The sequence below is a fragment of the Corvus hawaiiensis genome, chromosome 6 (genome assembly GCF_020740725.1).
Source record: "Corvus hawaiiensis isolate bCorHaw1 chromosome 6, bCorHaw1.pri.cur, whole genome shotgun sequence".
NCBI lineage: Eukaryota > Metazoa > Chordata > Aves > Passeriformes > Corvidae > Corvus > Corvus hawaiiensis.
In genome coordinates this window covers 32,620,163-32,639,172 of record NC_063218.1, presented here as the reverse complement: position 1 = coordinate 32,639,172, position 19,010 = coordinate 32,620,163, and the positions used below count along the sequence as shown (strand labels likewise).

The 19,010-nt window shown below is 38.7% G+C and overlaps 1 protein-coding gene and 1 long non-coding RNA gene across 2 annotated transcripts; one reads left to right on the top strand and one right to left on the bottom strand.

Annotated features, from left to right (window-relative positions):
* Nucleotides 1-5,288: 5,288 nt before the first annotated feature.
* On the bottom strand, nt 5,289-11,381 carry LOC125327236. Its single transcript, XR_007204170.1, has 3 exons — nt 11,161-11,381; nt 9,792-9,855; nt 5,289-6,676 (listed from the first exon to the last, which is right to left on the bottom strand). It is a non-coding gene; the product is annotated as an uncharacterized LOC125327236 (long non-coding RNA).
* A 54-nt stretch (nt 11,382-11,435) lies between these two features.
* On the top strand, nt 11,436-19,000 carry EMC7 (ER membrane protein complex subunit 7). Its single transcript, XM_048306969.1, has 5 exons — nt 11,436-11,682; nt 13,942-14,061; nt 15,951-16,089; nt 16,632-16,712; nt 18,553-19,000. Exons 1-5 carry the CDS (start codon nt 11,447-11,449, stop codon nt 18,703-18,705), a joined length of 729 nt encoding a protein of 242 aa, XP_048162926.1. The 5' UTR covers nt 11,436-11,446; the 3' UTR covers nt 18,706-19,000.
* The last annotated feature ends 10 nt before the right edge of the window (nt 19,001-19,010 follow it).

Genomic DNA, 19,010 nt, shown 5'->3' with positions numbered 1-19,010 from the left:
TACTGTTACTGTAATCGTATTCTTGATACTTTCTTTTTTACATAAGCACTATATGTATTGTGAAACAATTAAACCAAATCTAAATACCAAGATAAAGTTACATTCCAAAACTATCTGCTCTTTCAGGTGTAAATGTTGAAATACGTACGCACCCTAGTATCATACTTTAAAGTGACTTGTAGACAGTTTAAAATAGCTTTTGTAATTTATGATGTCTCTATCAAATTGAATTTAGTCTATTGAACTTCACTTTCAAAAAGCCCAAATTATGTTTAGATCTTGCAGTTGCCACTTCTACTCATTTCAGATATACTATGGATTTAAAGACTTAGTGGAGTAGGTATTCCACCTTCAGAAAAATAGCTGGTCTTTTTGTCTTTTGTGATAACAGGCTTTCATTACTTCTCTTCTGCATGAGACAAACTTCTTTTCTGCAAGAGTTAAGTAATTTTTATAGACTTTCAGAGAAGGGTTGCCACATACAAGAAACGTGTTTGGTTCCAAATGGGGAAATTGCACAAATACAGGCAGCTGTTAGGACTGTGCACATTTCATTACTATTGAATTGTCTTTTCTCGTGTGAATCAGCTGTCCTATTATCTACTCAGTCTAGATAAAAGTGGAATGATGGATTATTGGGGAGTTGAAGTCTTAACAGCTCTTGGCTGTAAGAAACCAAAACTGCTCTTTCTATTCTGACAGAATTGCTACAATGAATTCAGAAAAGAACTATTTGTTGTATGTTTAGTTTGGAGAGCAGAAATCTCTTAATACTTTTTATGTCTACTAATTGTACTTTGTCTTGAAGCTTAAAGGTATATGCATTTATGTATGTTTACTTAAAATTTTAGTTATTAAAATAAGTTTCTGACTGAATAGGGGAAAAAAAACCCAACCTTGCTGCATTAGTTAATTTTTGGATGACTGCCACCTCATGTTCCAGCTGCAGGAAACAGTAAATTATAAAAATATAATTAACTATCATTGTACACATAGTGATAAAACTTGATTTTCAACATTGTAAGGTTTAGGTAATTACTAGTGAAGCAGTAAAACAAAGCAAGACTAAAGAAATAGCTGCCAAGTTTTGTTCTCAAACTTGTGTTTTGGTAAGTCTAAAAAGCTTGACTTTTTAATCAGCCAAAATGAGTGGTGATCGATGGGAGTGTTAATTCTGGAGTGATTCTGTGCCAACAGCCAGCATTAGCATAAGAATAAGCAGAGTAGCTGGTTGTGAAGTGAACCCTGCCCACCAGAGCAACTGTCTTTTCACATAAATTTTCTTAGAGCCTTTTGCCTTTTTTTTTTTTTTAAGATGTTACAATTGAGGTGTTTTTGGATAAAGAGAGCAGAGAGGGAGTTTTCTAAATCTGTTAATTGGATGATGGCGTAGTGCTGCAAGAGGTACCTCTAAAAACACTGCCCTCTGAGTGGTGGCATCAATAATCACTAAAGGGGGTTGAGGGCTTGAACACAGGCACATTATGATCAGGACAGTGGCCAATGTGTGCTGTCCTGGATGTAAATGTAGGGAATTGCATAAAACTGGGGGAGGAGTATTTAAGGTACAGTACAAAAATTCACATTACCTGAAAAGGGTGCCTGTGATTGTTGGGAGATTGGGATATGATAATAGTGTTTCCAGTCCTGTGTGCCTTCTCCACAGCAGAGAGGCACTTCACAAGGGAAGGCTGGAGACCTGATGCTCACAGAGCAGTCATCTTTCTTGACAGTTGCTGCTTTTCTACCCCTTTGACGTGTTGGGGCACATCTGCTTGGCTGAATTTCCAGCTCCACATCCTTGTCACTTATCCAAGTGAGCATAAAATGCCTTCATATTTGGCACACCTTGTTTCCCAAGTGATGTCTTGTCCCTCAGGTCTTCCAGGTTCTCACTACAAAACAACTTTGTGCCATTGAACTGTGAAAACTCAGAGGCTTGTGTGCCCTACACAGGGCAACTGTGGAGGCCACCATGGTATTTAAGATTAAGCTGTTGTATTAAGAGGGTTTGTGTGTGTAAATGTTTTTTAAACATGAATGCCCTACCAATATTCTACTGGGTATTAATTAAAAATGCCTACAGTTCCGAACCTTTACGAATGGTTGGCTGGTGACTAGTTAGGGAGAAATCCTGCTGCTTAGTGGTGAGTGAGTGGTTTGTTGGTTTGGGCTGGTGTTTTTTTCCTATTCACCCATCTTGCCTCCTCCTCTAAGTACAGTTCTTTAAATTTGTTGGTGGCAATTTGAATTTTCAGTTTTACAAGTTTGTCTTTCATGGTTTTCTGACCACACAAAATAATCAGGATGTTGGGTAGAGTGAGGATGTGTTATGTTCACAAAATGCTGTGTAAGCATGTTTGCACTCATTTCTGTGCAGAAGTATCCTTTTTGCCCTTTCCTCTTCATTCCTATACATTTATGTTTCTATTGGTGGCATGTCCCTTAACATCTCTAAAGGGGTTCTTTCCACCTCACAATTCGTGATTCAAAAAGCAGATTAGTTGCTTTCCAGATGAACAGAGAAGGTTGCTACTAAAGCTGAAAACCAGAAGGGGGGGGGGACCCAAGAAAAACCACCAAACCACAAACAGCAATTTAAAACTCAACCCAAACCGAAAAAACTAGAATTCACTTGTCTCTAGCATAAAGTAGTGCTGTAGCCAAATGACAACAAATGCTGCTCTCCATTTTTCATTAAAAAGGAGACATAAGAATTCGTTTCTGAGCGGGGAGTCTCTGACATTACAAATTGTTTGGGGTTTTTTTAGGGTTAGTGCACTGTGATTTAGTTTACTTTCTAAGTGAATATTTGGTTCGTGACCTCAGCCACCTTACTCTGAAGGGCTGTAAATAAGAGGAGAACGCCCTTGGAGCTTTTCTTCACAACTGGCAGCTTGCTAACTTCAGCTTTTACCTTAGGGACTAGCGAGGCATATTTCAGCATTTCTGTTTGCAGGATTTGGCATACATGCTTCTGATGCTGCTTTCTTATTTGATAGTTCTCTCTGAGCTCTGGAAAATGAGCATTTAGCCTCTAGTGATTCCTTTAAGTTTAGTTTGGTTGAAACAGTTCTGATGTCAAAGATTCTGCTTATGTGTAAGGAACTGTAAGACCTCTCTTCCTTTGTAAGCTCACCAAATCTAAATCTTGATTGTAATAGGCTTCTGTATTGAGAAATCATTAATCTACACATCTTAGTATCCTCATTAATACTTTTTTCCTGACAAAATTGATTTGTCTGTGGTTCCTTTGTGATATTTACTCAACTTATGGTATTTTTCCTACGTTATAGAGCAGTTTCTATCCATTAGCCCTAAGGTATGTCTCCAAGATACTGCTGTCCATGTGTTTCTGTTTTAGCATAATTGTCTCATTTTTCAGGCATTTATATGAGGTTGTCTTTTGGCCAGGAAATGTATTGAGAACTTCAACTGATTTTAATAGTCCAAAATAGTATCTTCACTGGTGTTTAGGAGAAGTAAGGTTTTTGATGAAAATATCATTTGTGTTGGCTTTGCAGCAATATAATTGAATTTTACTGTCTCAACAATGGGAGACTCAAGTGAGAGGAAGAACTAATTTGAGTCAGATGGCTCCAGCAAACCCTACCTTTTGTTCCCACATCTAGTGGTGAAATAAAAGGAAGATAAGCAGCAATTACTGATTCAAGGATGGTTTGAACCCAGCCTTAGTCACAGCTACTGTCTCATATATACGGCTGCTTCTCCTCACGGCGCTGCCAGCAGTCAGCCATGCGGAGCTGTGGCATGTGTGGAGCAGCTGCAGCACTGCTCCCCAATCTGCTTTGTGAGCTTCAGACACAGCATCACCTCTGCTAAGAGACCCTTTTGGTGAACCCTTAGTAGGATTCTTTCCCAGCTGAACTACCCTTAGAAGATGTTCCAAACTCTCATCTAATGTTATGTCGAGAATTCAGTTATAAAAGAACATGTCTGTCTTTCCTGTATGTGCTTTTTCTAGGTTAAGATGTGACTCTGTGCTTTGTACACCAGGAGAATGTTCTAATTTTAAATGCACAAGTTCAGACTTTCTAATCTCCCTATGTTTTGTCTGCCACAGAGACTGTTCAGCCAGATACTGGGCTATGTAAAAGCCTGCAGTGGGACTTGCTGGGGGTTCACCTGAGCTCAAGCTCTCTGTGGCCTTGCTGAAGAATGCTCCTCTTCCAGGTAGCTACACTGCAGCCTTTAAAAGGTCCAGTTGCTTTTTCATTGAGCATTGCGCTATGCTATGGAGAAAGGGATAGCACACAAGATTGTCACTTTCAGAGATGACAGAGGGGTGGGTTTGATTTAGGTTGTACCTTTTCTAGACAGGTATTACCTGGGACCTCAGTGCAATGTATATTTTTGTTAAGAGTTTATGCACTGTTTCTTCCCCTCTCCATTCCACCCACCCATCCCCAACACTTTTGCAAGAATACAAAGCAGCCCTGGAAATTATTTGATTTTGTTTTCTCCTCCTAATATTTTGACATGTCAATATCTAAAAACATATCTTTACACTTGCAGGAAGTAATTCTAAACTAGACACCAGAGTCTCTGTCACCTGAAATGAACAACAGTTTTAAGATGCATTGCTGAATTCTTCAGGCTTGCAGGAGACACTAAAAGTTGTAAATTAAATCCTGCAACACTCTTTCAGTAGATCATAGTTACTCTATTTGCCTAAAATAAGACTCTAAAAGCAAAGCACGAAGTTAAATTCAGGACTTTTGCTATCTGTGGCAAAGCTACTACTTCCTGTGAGCCCTGGATTTTGCCAGCCATTATAAGGAGCTTCCCAGAGAAGCCTGCTGTCAAATATATTTACAGTACACTTAAAAATAATGAAAGCAAGTAGCTAGAGGGGAAGAAAAGGCATTGCAAGGTCACTTATGCTATTATTTTTTTCCAAAAATGTATGAGAAATAGAAAAATGAACCATTTTTATTTAACTTTAAAAATTGAGGAAGGAAACACAGACTTCCAAACCCATGAATCATATGGCAAATACAAAACTTCATGCTGCAATTGGAAATACTTTATATGATAATGCTAGTATTATAAATCTAAAAATTATTTCATTTAACCCCCACAGTGCTTATTTGAGAATTGGCAAATCCTGCTTCAGGCTAAACTATTAAAGTAAAAAAAATAGGTATTAATACAATATAGATGGAATCACTGTACTCCCATAGGACTCTTATTTACCTCTAGTCTAAGGCTGACATAGATATATTTGAGTCAAACAGGAACTACTAGTACTACTAATTGCAACGCTGTTAATCACATTGCTTTAATGAAACTGTTTAACACACTGAATAGCAATGTAACAACGCATAGAAAATTAGCTTGTTTGCCATTGATTAATGATAGATAGTGTGTGCAGTTCCCCACAGTGGGACATTTGAGCAGTTCTCTGTCATGTACAAACTCAGGCTCATTAAGTTATGTCTTTACTTGCACAGTCTCATTCAGCATAAAAGCGCACACAAATAGCACTTTAAAGATAAAAACAAGAATACACTTTAAAGATAAAAACAAGATTCATATTTAGCTTACTTACAGTGCAATGGAGGTGTAATGCACCTCCAAATTATTTCATTCAGATAAACAAGGTAAATACTGAAAGATAGAAGAACAAAAGTTGTTTATTTCAACAACAGCTTGAAAAGAGTCACAGGAGAATTACAGGTCAATACATTGAAAGAAGACAGTAGGAAAAAGTTATCAACAGTTATTCTTCTAAGTGTTGAATTTCCAAGAATTGGCAGTTGGTGAACTTGTTTAGGTATCATCTGTGCATGTGTAGGTTATGTATCTCAAATGTCAGCCTTGTACAAGAAAGGTGTGTAGAGACAAAACCAAGGAGAGCTACAGTTCTCAGCTTCTCAAAAATGGACATACTGTGTTTAAAAGAAAAAGGTTTCTACAGCTACTGCTGAAGATTCACTTCAATTCAGAATGAGAAAAGGAGTTTAAGACCCAGCTTTGTTTCTTTTGCTTTGTCAAACAGTGCAAGCTCACAGGTTTTACTACTTTCATATTTAGTTTGAATCTAGATTTGCTAATAGTACACACTGTAATAGCTTTTGTAACAACATTTTTAATACACCAAAGAAAATGCTTATCATCTAGAAATTGCTACTCCACTCCCACTTGCATTGTTATACTTTTAAGTCCCACTATAAATTGTGTAAAATAAAGCTCCCCCAGCCCCCCAAGAAAGTAAATTAAGGAACGGTAAGGTTTGAAATAGGGCAAATCAATCTTTAGTTGTCTTTGGACATTCACCCTCTTGAAAACCAGCATCAACTTTCCTGATAGGCCAGAAATGGTTTAACTTCCAGCCAGAAGGAGGATCTCTGTTGCTTTTGGCCTTTCTTTCTTCAGGTTCTCCTAGCACAGAGGTAACTGTAGCATAATTTAAGCAACTGCTTAAGGCTGTCTGAATTACTGCAGCCCTTCACATGTCGGATGCAGGATTTCCCAGACTCTCTGCAGGGCAGACAACTTGTAGACCTGCTTTCTGAGCGTGTCACACGCTTGGTTCCTGAACAGGCTTCTCTCTGGTAGAACATTCTACGAAAGTGCTTGCAGCTACTTTGTGTTGCTCTGAGCTCCTTGTCAGATGTGAACCAATTCTACACAGCATGTGAGCTTCTTGAGCCTGAAATACAAAGAAAGGAATGTCATCTTGTGGTTGTCTATTACTAACACTGCAGTAAAGCAAAAGCATGCTTTCATATGTCATTCTGTAAAGGATGTGAAGATAATGCTGTATTACGTGGAGGCCACCTTGTGGCATTATGGAAGTAAAATCCAGATGTAAAAAAACAACAGCATTTAGACTGCATACCAAGATATAAGGATGCTAAACTGCTTATATTTTTAGAACCCAAACATCACAGTGATGTGTCATTCTAGCCTCATGTGAATGATTACAGGTGCTTTCCATACAAGTAACAACACAGGAATCTGAGGACGTGTGTAGCATCATTCTGTGGGTCATAGCTTCTTACCTAGTCAGCTTAATGAATGCTGCAATTCTTAAACCCACTGCTTGCATGGTTAATGCACAATTGCTGCTTAACAGACATGTAGGGACAAATTTTTATGGAGAACAGGAGCAGATGAGGAGTGCCGTCAAAGTACTCTAAAACTGACTTCCAGGTTACCATCATGGTACGTATTTGTTCTGCTTGCATGAGGGAGTCTGGAAACTTTTACAGCAGGAAAATTATGCTCCTTTTCCCTGTACTTAAACTATTAATTAAATTCCTCCACCAAAGAATGAAATTTGAATTTAGTAAAGATCAGTTCAGTTGCAACCGGACAAAACTGGCTATCATCTTGCAATCTCAATGTCAGCATTTGCTATCTCCTAGGATAAGTGTGCCAAAGTAGAGTATCCTGTTCATGGTTTTGTACATATATTACAAGAAGATGAAAACAATTCATTCCTGAAAAAAAAAAGTCCTGAAGAAGTTTGCCTGGTCAGCTTGAGGTGAAAGCAAACAAGGGAGTAGGGGAATGTTATCTTTCTGAGACAGGAAAGTCCTCAATCATACATGCTGAGTCCATGCTGTGGGGGTGGACGTGTTGGAGATGCAGGAATTATTCTGACAACAGAAGAGTTTGCAGGGAATTAAGAGATTTTTCTGCCCTACCATAGAGTCATTTAGATTGCCAAAAGCCTTAGGTTATTGAGTCCAGCCAGTAACCTGACATTGCCAAGTCCACCACTAAACTGTATTCCATAAGCTTCACATCTCACATCTCTGTGTCATTTAAATACTTCCAGGAATGGGGACTTCACCACTTCCCTGAGCAGCCTGTTCCCATGTTTGACAACCCTTTTGGTTAAGAATTTTTTTCCCTAATGTCTTATCTAAACCTCCCCTGGTGCAATTTGAGGCCATTTCCTCCTGTCACTTGTTACTTGGTTGAAGAGGCTGATCCCCACATTGCTGCAACTCCTTTTCAGGTAGTTTTAGAGAACAGTAAGATCTCCCCTGAGCCTCCTCTCCTCCAGGCTAAGCAACCCCAGCTCCCTCAGCTGCTTCTTATGAGACTTGTGCTCCAGACCCTTCATCAATTTCATTGCCATTGTTTGAACAGGCAATCTGTTACAAGCAGACTGGGATTTTGGAGCAACTGAAGATGACCTGCATACATTTCTGCCCCAAGTCAGACACCCTCTCAGGGCATCTTATATTCAGAAGAACAAAAAGGCTGTTGTGAATTCAGGCTGCAATCCTGACTTTTCTGTCCGAATTACCATTTCTAGTGTAGCACAGTAAATTGCCAGTAGATGGCATTATGACTCCACATTACAATAATTTATTTTTTTTAAATGGTGCTGAAAGAAATATGCAGCACAATTTTTGCTAATTTGGTGTTTAATCATAGTAAAGCTCCTTGGGTAGGAGAGAGCTCAGTAAATGAGTTACCTGGCTGTGGCCTTTCACAGTACCTTTATGCTGAATTGTTCCATCTATCTTCAGTTTGTGTATTCTCATAAACCTGTTCTCTTGGCTGGGCATTTTGATTTCTTCTCACCTCTAAGTAGTTTATCAAAAACCAAATAGGCTGTAGCTATGAGTATTCTGATGCACATGTAGTTCTTATTTATTCTTCATGTCAGTAAGGACTGTATCTTTGCTTCCACTGAACATTTGTGAACCAGCATTATTCATCTGGTGTGCTGTGTTGTTATCTGTGTATCTATATCGGGGAACTGACTCAAAGATTATGGTCAGATTAGAGGCAGATGGCTGAAGGTGCTCCCTGCTTGTCTGGTCAAAGTCAACACCTCTGCATATTCAGCCTGAGTCACGCACAAAACAGATTTTGGGCTGCTGCTGTTTGTGGTCCAGTGTCTGTCTGGTGTATTACAGTAAACCAGTATCAATGACAAATCATTTTCAAAAGCAAACATTTAAATACTAGCCAAGGTACTATTAGCTTTATGGAAGAGAAGTTTTCAGAGCAATTACACTGAAATGTTCAAAGATGAATTATATGCCTTACTAATGGTGACCTGTAAGCAAAAAACATGTAGCAAGTTTTGCTAGCATTCCGACTGTGAAATGGATTCATCAAAAAAAAAAATTCTGCTGCATTTTTTGCAAACTGCTTCTATCCTTGGGAGATTAAAAAACTCTTACTACTTAAGAGTATCCAACAGTATATAAACTGCTTAGTTCTTTGTAAACAGCTATGATGATCTTAGATTCTGATGTGGTGTTCAGAGGCATTTAATGGGTCTCCTCTGCTTTTTCAGTTTGTATGTGAAACCAAAGGTGACAAGAATCTGGAGACACAGATTTCAGTGTTACCAGTGTGATGGCATTACATTAATCTTGACCTTCTCTTTGTTCAACCCATTAGGGGCTGTCAGCTCTCATCCGTCTGGCTGACAACTCTGTAGCGTTAGTGGCAGCTGGCTGACAACTCAGACAAAACTGAAAATTTGCTTGTGAGCAGGATAGACCTTTTAAGAAACTTGTAATTTTCTACGTAGCTGCTAGTCAAGGAGGGAATCCGTCAATGAATCCATAACTATGTGGAAATCATTCTTGACTGCACTTTCAAGTTCATAGAATTGTTTGGTTGTTTCAATTGAACTGAAACTGTTACTTGGCTGTTTTATCTGTCTTTTGATGAGAGATTCACTTGAAATCAAGCTGCAGAAACGACTTTGCTAATAGTAAAGTTCCTTCCAGAAAAAAACCAGGTAGCATCTCCCAGCTGATGTACTAATTGTTTTGATAAATACATACCTGGATCTTTTTATGTCTTTTTTTCCATTTGTACTACTGTTCTTCTGGGATTTGTTCTTTTTACCTAGAAGACAAACATCCACAGCACAATATGAAAACTCACAAAATAGCATTGTGAAATCCACTCAAGCTGCCATTCTAGCTAGTCTTAGCCAAATAAAAAGGCAGTAATCAACCAAGTCAATTTTTTTCTCAGTTGTGTGCACTTAGAGATATGGTAACTAATATGTCTGTATGAAAGAGAACTTTTAATATGTAAAGAAGTTACATGGTGAGAGGACAAGAGACTACTAACCTAACACTGAAAATGTGCATGCCAATGCAGCTATTGGATAAGGCAAGATGCTGTTCAATTAACCTTTCAGTTTGTTAACAGGATGATATATAGAGAGAGAACAAATAAGGGTTCTTTTCCTTTGGGTTCTCCAAGGATTTAAACCAAGAAACTGTATTATGTAGGTTATAAAAATAAATTATTAGGATGAGGAAATCCTTAAAAGTGGAGGGCATTATCATTCATACTGTGGTCTGACACTATCCTAATACAGTTCCTTGAGGGCATTTTAAAAATAGGAGCATTTTTACACCAACTGCATGTAAAAACTAGTACCATGATCTGTCACTATGAAGATGATGTCTGTCAGTGGTGTTGTACTGGAAAGAGTGTTGTGTCAGTAGCTTTAGTATAAATGCTACTGCTTAGTGGTTCTATTGGTAAGTACTTCTAGCACTATTCAGTTCTGGCATTCTTAGGTTTCCACCCCCAAAACTACTGGAGTTTTAGGCATTTGTGAACTTATGTGACAGAAGAACCTCACAGATCATGTCTTCCTGATTTTCTCCAAAGTAGACAGCTCAGAGATACTACCAGACAAATAATTCACAACATCCCACTGACATAGGATGACATATGCTTTTTAAATCATGCCTAGTATAATGTAATGTTTTTATTATCAGCTGATGACCAGGTTCATCTTGTCTAATGATGGTGTTTTCCACAGGTTCAGTGATTAACTCTTACATAAATAAGAGAGGTAAAAGGAAGCAAGTGTAGCCACAACGTGACAACGAATACATATGACATAACAGGATGTGCTTTGTAAAGGGAAATGAGGGGGCAGGGTATTACAGTCCTCCTGGTTTCTCCCATAAATCTGTGCCCGCCTGCTAAGTAACACATTTTCATACTATTTTAACTAATCAGAAACAAACTGCAGTGCTACAAATAATTTTAAAAGATGACACTTTAGGCCACGTTTAATCTTTTGTAAGCTTTTTGTTACTTTTTCCCCCCCTAGAAAACGTTTATTAGTCTATTGACGACAACAATTAAGATTTCTAACCAAAATGCCTTAAATATATCCATTACCAAGAAAGGTACATCAACTTCTTACGCATTTATTTTCTTCAGGTTCACATTTGTTTCATTCCACATTTTAAGTGGCAACGTATCTTATCCTTTGCTTTTACTCACAAACCGAAGCACAAGGGAGCCGTCCCTGTTCTTCCAACACCTGCTCGTGCCGTGAGCTGCGCGAGCAGGGACCCGACCGCGCTCCCCGCTGACGCGGCGGCAGCGCCGGGGGCGGGGCCGCGCCGGGCCCGCCCATCCCCGCCGGCGGCGGGCGCAGGCGCAGGGCGGGCGGCGCGCGGCGATGGCGGCGCGGGGCGGGAGCTTGTGGCTGGCGCTGCTCTGGCTCTCGGCGGCGCCGCTGCCCCGCGGCGCCCGCGGATCGGAGCCCGTCGGGCCGGCGGAGCCGCCGGGCGGCGCGGGCCCAGGGGAGCGGTTTAAGATCGAGGGCCGGGCCGTGGTGCCGGGGGTGAAGCCGCAGGACTGGATCGCGGGGGCCCGGGTGCTGGTGGACGGGGAGGAGCACGTCGGCTTCCTGAAGTGAGCGGCGGGCGGGGCGGGGCGGGGCGGGGGCTCGGGTCCCGCGGGGCGGCGGGCGGCCCTGCCCGGGCGGGAGCCGGCGTCTCCCGGGGCCCCATGGCCCGCTCGCAGGCCTGGCCCGGTCCGGCCCTTCGATGGCGGGCGGCGGGGGCGGCTCCTGCAGGGCTCGGCCGTGTCCCGGTCAGCCGCGCACAGCTGTGGGATCGTGGAATCACAGAATCCCGAGTTGAGCTGCTGGCGGTACTGGGAACACTGCCCTCACCCCCCCCCCCCACCCCCGCCTTGTAAGGGGCCGAGCACGGCCAGCCGCGCAGTGCCGTAGGTTTTGGCCTCAGCCTCCAGCAGACGTATCCAAACTGATGACTCAGGTTACTGGCCAAAAACTTTGGAACGTAATTTTAATTTAAAAAAATAAACAACAACTAAAACAAACAAAAACCCCAAAGGAGTTTGCACTGTCTGGAGGACGATGTGTTTATTCTCAGCTTCTGTTGTAAATTCTGCCACTTCTTATTTAAGAACCTCACCTTGGCTAAGAATTTACCCGATATGGAGACATGTTTGTTCATGGCAGAAGTTACAGTTGTAGTTCTGTGTTAAGAGTACTCGTGAAAAACCTTAACTGTACTGGGGAAAGCCGCTTTAAGAGATGTGGCTTTATTCCTTCACACATCATCATGCAAATGCCGCTGGAAGCTGTAAAGATTCAGTCTCCGGTGGTACTGAATATATTCAGATAAGCAAAAGATCTAGAGAGAATCTAAGGCACAGAAATTATCCTGAGAATTAGGAACTGAACTAATGTCATAATTTCAAGAGTAGAAGTAAATTCTAAAATCTCTTCATGATTTTCAATACAGTATAATACATTGCTTTTAAAAGATATATAAAAATGAGATTACATGGAATTAAGATGTACCCTCATAAATATTCATAATTTTTAATTAATCCCTCTGCAATAAGAGTTAAATTTAACTTTGAGTTCTGTCAATAAATTAGCACAACAGATTCTGCTCTGCAGATCTTGTAGAATCTTGACCGTGTAACACCTGCTAAGCCACTACAAACAAGTTATGAGAGCCTGACATATTTGGGAGCTGATTTAATAGCTGCTATCAGGCAAATTTCTAAATGTTTAATTGAAACTCTAAATTTCTCAAATACTGTAAAGAATGAAAAATTGAAAGGAAATTCCTAGGGAAACATCCTTATACCACTTGCAGTATAAGATAGTGTAAGCATTCTTAGGGATTCAAATCATCACATAAAGGTGGGTAGGTCCTTGCATGTTAGAGAGAGGTCTGGTATGAAGGACATAATGACAAATTCTTTGAGAATTCACTTTTAAGAGGGCTCATTCATTTGTTTTTCTTCTCCCTGTTTCTGATGTGTTAGGGTTTATTACAGTTTTTGCCCTTTGAACAAATTTTTGTCTTAATTTTGAATCTTATTTTCAGGAAAGAGATCTTTGATGTTGCTCTTAACAAGGTAGAGGGCACAAGGGTTTTCTTACTCAAAACTTCTGGAAACACACAGGAGGAAAAATTCTGTACCGTTAAGGCAACTAGTGCTGAAGCTTTCAAGTAACCTTTTACTAATATTTTCATTGAATATTCAAGTTTTACATTTTAAAATAAAAGCTACCTGTATAAAAATCCCTTCTGTGAATATGTTCAGAGCTCTTTGTTTCCTTATTGCTTATTGAGCTTTCCGGCGTGGGCTGGTCGTAAAGGGAGCAATTAGAATTAAAAACTGCTATTTCGCAACAAAGGCACAAATTGCTATTTTTGTGCATTGCAAATCGTCCCTAATACCAACCCACACTATGCAGGATGTCAGTCTGGGAGGGTTTTTGCTTTCAGCAGAAGTACTGAAGTAAAGTAAACTTCATTGTATGTATTTCAGAAGGCGGAAGGAAGGTGTAAATTACTTCTGCCATCACTTGAATACATGAAATATAACTTATTTCAGGTCTTATTTGGGCTGCTAAATTATTCTGCCAGCAAGACAACACCTTGAGGGCACAACAAAATCTTTAGCCTAACAGGGAATTTCTGCTACTGTTGCGGCATGCATTGATGAACTTAAGGGGCTCGATATTGTGAGTGGTGACAGATTTAAATTTTCTATTTGGTCACTGTGGTTATATTAAGAATTATAATATAAAATGATACAGCTTCTTTAAGAAAAAATCCAACAGAGAATCCTGTCATATTCTGGAGCATACTGAAATATTGCAGAACTCACTGTTTTTTTCAGGACTGATGGAAGTTTTGTGGTTCATGATGTGCCTTCAGGATCTTACGTAGTGGAAGTTATATCCCCTGCTCATAAATTTGAGCCCGTGCGAGTTGACATAACTTCAAAAGGCAAAATGAGGTGAGCATTTCCTGATTTGCCTCTGTACTGATGAATTTCATGTGCCTGACAGCACAGTACAAGAACTCATGGAAACAGTGCTGTAGGTCAGATGCTCCATCTCAGACTGTATGTGTCAGTTTCTTTTAACATCACTTCTACAAGCACGTTTCTCAAATTTCGAAGTCTGATATCTTTCTTCCTTTCGTATTTATGGCCTGAAATAAGAAAAAGTAGACTTTGAAAGTCCATCTGTTTGTTTGCTTTTCTTATTTTTTTATGCAGCTACCCTGAAATAAAATCTAGGCATAAATCAGTTAACTGCTTTATTATTTGTTAGCACCTTTTTTTTTCTTCTTCCCTTTTCCATTTCTTTAATAAATGTTCTATCAGGACTTGGCACAATGAAGTTTTAAATATTTCTGTTGCACCCCTGTAGGAGACTTGTTACAGTTACTGGTTAATACTAGCAGTTGACAGTTTGCATGTTTTCTGTAGGATTGTTAGCTTGTTTTTATGCTGTGGCCAAACCACTCCTGACTGTATACCTGTAAGTGCAGACTATTCAGTAGTACAGAAAAATCTGTCTTAAGGTGGTTTTCGTTTAAATGAATATGCTTGTAGTTACTTTTTCTTTGTCCAAGCATGCACATAGCATCTTAACTTCTAGGAATACAATCATCAGTGTAAATACTCCAGCAGTGTATTTTGGGGGGAGTTAAAAATTGAAATCTCACTGAAAACAGTGAAGTCTGTTTATAATGCTAATTAATATAATAATTTATAATATGATTATAGTATATAATTAAAATATTATAATAATGTTTAAGCTTATAATAATCTCGAACAATTTGTCTGAACTTAGTTTTTTTCCAAACTTTATGTAATTTTTTTTCATACTTTGTTAGTATCTTACTGGCAGTAATTAATATGTAATAAATACAAAGATATAGACGAAATATTGGGTATAACCTCAGCCTTAGCACTGTTAGTGTGTCTAAGGACTAGTGAGATGACAGATTTGATGTTGAGTAAGTTGCTAGGATACATCTGCAGAGGAAAGTAGCAGGAGGCTTGGCATCTCTACCAGTCCAACAGATAAAAACTCTATAATGAGGAATGCAGTTGAGGAGTCAGAGATGCATGAAAAACGATACTTGGGAAAAATGTCAACAGGGCTTTTTTAAGGAATGTGCTGCCTTAGAAAAATATGCCTTTAAAAGTTCCTAGAAAGAGGAAACAGCATGTGGATAACATGTATTTGGTATGATCTACTTGAAAATCTCAAGTTTTTGAAGAAAATACGTAGTATAAGGTAGGAGGGAAAGACATTCTATAGATGAGTATTTGGTGAAAAGTTCAGAAGGAATAAATTATTTATGGGCAGAAGTCATCCCTGGAGTTGCACAAAGTAGGTAAATATTCATAAATCATGAGAAATGGGTCAAGAGTGGCAAAGGTGTTAGTACTGAGTAATTACCTAAATATGAGGCCCCAATGAAGAATACTAGTGAAGAACTATGGAAAAACCTTACAAAGTAATAAAGACCGAGATTCAGTATTGATAAATGCAAAATAATGCACTTATGGAAAAGGTACTAACTTCACATCCAAGTAATTGATGTCTTGAGCAAACTGATTAAAGTACACTGCACTGTTCAAATCTGGACCCTAAACAGCATAGTTTTTCTTGCTCGTTACCAAGGTGACAACAAATGTTTTGCTTTTGATTTCATAAAACATGCTGCTGAGAGAAATCAGCTTTTGAAAAGTGAAGCCTAGCTGACACTGCTTAGCAGATGATTTTGTTTGTAGTATTTTATTAAAACTTGTTCGAATTTTTTAAAATCTTTATTATTTACTGAAGATTCTATGTTTATATTTTCAATTACTTTCATTTTGCTTAATAGAGCAAGATATGTGAATTACATCAAACCCTCTGAAGTTGTCAGGCTGCCTTACCCACTCCAGATGAAATCTTCTGGACCACCTTCATACTTTATAAAGAGAGAATCTTGGGGATGGACAGATTTCCTCATGAACCCTATGGTATGTACAGGAAACATGCAAATATTAAAAGTATACTAAGGATCCAAATACAGCTACTTGTGAGAATACTAAGAATAAAACAGTTGAGGAAAAATGTGCATTTTTCCTTTGCTCTTCTGAGAGGATTGTATTCTTTATTTTCGCTTGCTTACAAATGGAAAGTTTTTCTGTGACATCTCCTCCCCTATATACCACTGTTAACGTACGTCCTCTGAAAATAGCCCGTCGTCTCCTCCTTTGACCATGTGATGCTGTTCTAGTAGTGCAGAGATCAACATGTTGCAAAATTGTAATTGCAACAGGTGTAAGAGAGAACAACCATTTGCTTTATTGGTCCAACATTGAAATCTATTATTTAAAGCACAATAGTCCCTTATCAGGTTTCTTTCCTGACAAGTGGATTAATGTTACTGGCGTACTGATTCAGAATGCAGTAGTTCTAGAGTCTGGCTGTTCCGTAGAGCTTAATTTTATTTTAGTAGGTCTAAAAGTGTTTAGAGCAACACCTAAGCTGAAGAGGTATTTTCCTGTTTTCTCTGTAGGTGATGATGATGGTTCTTCCATTACTCATATTTGTGCTTTTGCCTAAAGTTGTCAACACCAGTGATCCTGATATGAGGCGGGTAAGTATGTTTAATTGGTGCATCTGTAGAGACCAAAGATAATGAGAATTCAGGGCACAGAAAGTAATAAAAACAAAACTGTGCTTTAATAGAAGGCTTAATGGGCATCATTTACTCAGCTGATACATTGCTGCTGTTTTAACAACGCGTCATTTAGTAAGTGTCAAGAGTGTTGCGGAGAGTGTGATGTGGGATTTTCTTTCCCTTCAGCCTAAACCACAGTTTAGTACACTGTTAAATCCAGATGTCACACTAGTGTGTATGATATGGAGTCTTAATGAAGTCATTAAATTATCTGATTTATTGTCCTTTCGTCATGCAAAATGCCAAATAGCAGAAGGCTAGGACAAAGTGGAGATTCAAGGTGTTTGCTAAATCTTTTCTTTTTACAAGTATTATTTGTCTGTCATGGGTGGCTGCTTTTTGAAGGCTTGGTTAACTAAAAACTCCTTTTTGTGTAAATGACCACTGTCTTCAGTAGTACTTTATAGGTGTCTGAGGTTTTTTTGGGGTTTTTTTAAATAAGTAATAGCTTTAGAAAGCATATCGGAGCTGTGTAATGCTCTTTTGGCTATAGTTTGATTAAAAAACAGATACAAAGATATGCTAGGTATTCATGGCATGTTCTTCAAACTAAACTAAACTCTGGAAGTTGAATTTTAAAAAAAAATAGTCACATATTTCTTACTTTTTTCAGTGATCTGACACTGCTTATGGACAGGCTGTTATGATGGTAAAACCATCAAAACTTCTGATGATTTAGTCCTTATGATAAAACTGATAGGACTTCTTAAGGAGAAATTTACCTTTAAAGAGTAGAAAAAAGTTGTTTTTAAGAACTAAATTGCAATGGCATTCTCTAGATGACCATGTATTAAATTGTTAAGTGTTAACCTGTGGAGTATATGGAGCTTGTATAAGGTTTTTCAAATTAACTTGTTTTCCTTTATGGAATCAACACAGTACTAGTTTGTATAGCAAGTTTAATGATTTAGTAACTGTGCTTGTTGTAGGGGTGTTAACTACAGGTATAGTGTAGAGGCAATAGTAACAAAGGCTACTAAAATGCCTTGAAAGCACTTAAAGATCCATCATTCTGAATGGGAGAAGAACAAGGTGACAATCCCACATGAAAGTCACAATTGCTATAAGCATTATCCCATTGTGGATGTGCAGTTCAGCTGTTATATGCATTAAAAGTACTTCAAGACTGGTTTATTTTAAAACATGCTAATTCATCTCAGAGAACCACTATGCTAAACCCCAAAGTTACATTAAGCTTATCTGGATATACGGTCTTACATTAAAATCATTTCTTTCTTGAAGGAATGAAAACTCAGCTGCACTACTCTAGTAGCTTGGTGTCAGAAAGTAGGGCAAGAAATATATCTAATCCCTTTAAACAGCATCAAAAATTTGTTAATTTGCTACGAATAATACTAATTTGAAAAAAAAAAGTGTGACATCTATGAGAACACAGATCCGAATATCTAAACAATAGCCTAGATTTTAATATGGAGGAAAAAAGTGCTGAAAATAAATAATTTTTATCTTTTGGATTTTTTTTAATCAGATGCTTGCCCTGTCAGACTGCTTAAGGCATGGTTACCATTTTCCATACACCACTGTTTTTAGTTTTGGGGTTTTATGTTTCTTTGTGTAGCTGGGTGTTTAGCTGTGGTTGCATAAAACTGTGTAGCAATATGTATCCTGGAGCACTACAAAAAGTAAAACAGTACTGGGAAAATTGGGTATCCTTCTCATACAATCTTTCAACTGATGCCGTAGATACAGCCAGAATTGTTACAAGCTATTAAGATTATCTGATCTTTGCGTGCAGGAAATGGAGCAGTCAATGAACATGCTGAATTCCAACCATGAGCTGCCAGATGTGTCTGAATTCATGACAAGACTTTTCTCTTCAAAATCTTCCAGCAAGTCTGGTGGTAGCAGCAGTAAAGCAGGGAAAAGTAGTTCTGGAAAAAGGAGGTAGTTAAGTCTTCCTCCTAAGTCTGAGTTTGCACAGCTGTTTGTTATCATGTGGTGTCATGTTTATTTGTCTTGAAAGATCAAAAAGCCACTACTGTAAACTTTAACCAGGCACAACATACATTATGCTACAAGTGTGGTTTGTAGCTTTTTTTTAGACTGTATAAGCTGTTTTGTACTTGACAGTAAGCAAAAGAGGACATGGCTTCAATACTGTACCTGTATAAAGTTATTGACGATACTGAATTAACTATATTGTTCTGTAGAGAATTAAAATAAATTATACAATGTGCTTCACAGTGATGTCTT